Raw genomic sequence first — 1144 nt, 5'->3', positions numbered from 1 at the left:
GAAAAAGAGAGAGACAGAGACAGAGACAGACAGATAAAAAGAGAGAGCGAGAAAGACAGACACATAGAGAGGGAAGCGAGAGAGAGTCACCTAGACAAAGATAAAGATACAGATGGTCAGAGTTAGAGAAGACAGGCGGCTTACTGAGTGATGAGTGATGGGCTCCTTTCTGATGTCGAGTTCTTCTTCACTGATTCCCATCCACTCGCTGACTTGTTCAGGGGCATCGTGAAGTTAACACCTGTCAACAAAAACAAGACTCAACGTTTTTATCGGCAAATCCTAATCCAAACACCTATACCCAACCCCAATGTCAACCATAACCCCCTAACCCTAACCCCAACCCCACCCCAACACCAACCCAACCAACCCCTAACCCCACCCCACCCCAACACCAACCCTAATCCCCTAACCCTAACTCTAACCCTAACCTCCTTTTCTCAGAGCCTCTCGAAACCCGCTCGTTGTCGGCGTGAGGACGGCTTCGTAGGTGGCGCCGCCGGTCGCTGCGGCCCTGAAGAGGGCGGTGAAGGTCGCTGCGCAGACGTAGAAGTAAGGGCAGTGCCTGGCACGCAGCAGCAGCATGAGCGATCTCAGACTCTCCTGCCTACAACAGACAGTGAGTAAGAACATATATGAGTGAGTATGAACGAGTATGAGTAAGTGAGCATTTCATATGGTAGCAGCATAGTATGCTAAACATACACAATAACAAGCTATAAAACAAATACATGTTAAACATACACAATAACAAGCTATACAACAAATACATGCTAAACATACACAATAACAAGCTATAAAACAAATACATGCTAAACATACACAATAACAAGCTATAGAACAAATACATGCTAAACATACACAATAACAAGCTATACAACAAATACATGCTAAACATACACAATAACAAGCTATAAAACAAATACATGCTAAACATACACAATAACAAGCTATAGAACAAATACATGCTAAACATACACAATAACAAGCTATAAAACAAATACATGGCAAACACACACAATAACAAGCTATACAACAAATACATGCTAAACATACACAATAACAAGCTATAAAACAAATACATGCTAAACATACACAATAACAAGCTATAAAACAAATACATGCTAAACATACACAATAACAA

General features: G+C 41.3%; 1 protein-coding gene across 1 annotated transcript in view; it reads right to left on the bottom strand.

The window, feature by feature from the left end:
- LOC106816690 (protein downstream neighbor of son homolog) overlaps positions 1-1144 on the bottom strand; it is an 8243-nt gene that overhangs the window by 2506 nt on the left and 4593 nt on the right. Inside the window, exons 4-5 of the mRNA XM_014821312.1 lie at positions 432-607; positions 145-241 (exon numbers count right to left, since the gene is read on the bottom strand). Of these exons, the coding sequence (XP_014676798.1) occupies positions 145-241; positions 432-607 (273 nt within the window). The remainder of the gene's footprint in view (positions 1-144; positions 242-431; positions 608-1144) is intronic.

This window comes from Priapulus caudatus, unplaced genomic scaffold (genome assembly GCF_000485595.1).
Source record: "Priapulus caudatus unplaced genomic scaffold, Priapulus_caudatus-5.0.1 Scaffold1456, whole genome shotgun sequence".
NCBI classification, from domain to species: domain Eukaryota; kingdom Metazoa; phylum Priapulida; class Priapulimorpha; order Priapulimorphida; family Priapulidae; genus Priapulus; species Priapulus caudatus.
The sequence above is the reverse complement of the archived record's forward strand: the minus strand, read 5'-3'. Positions and strand labels throughout refer to the sequence as shown.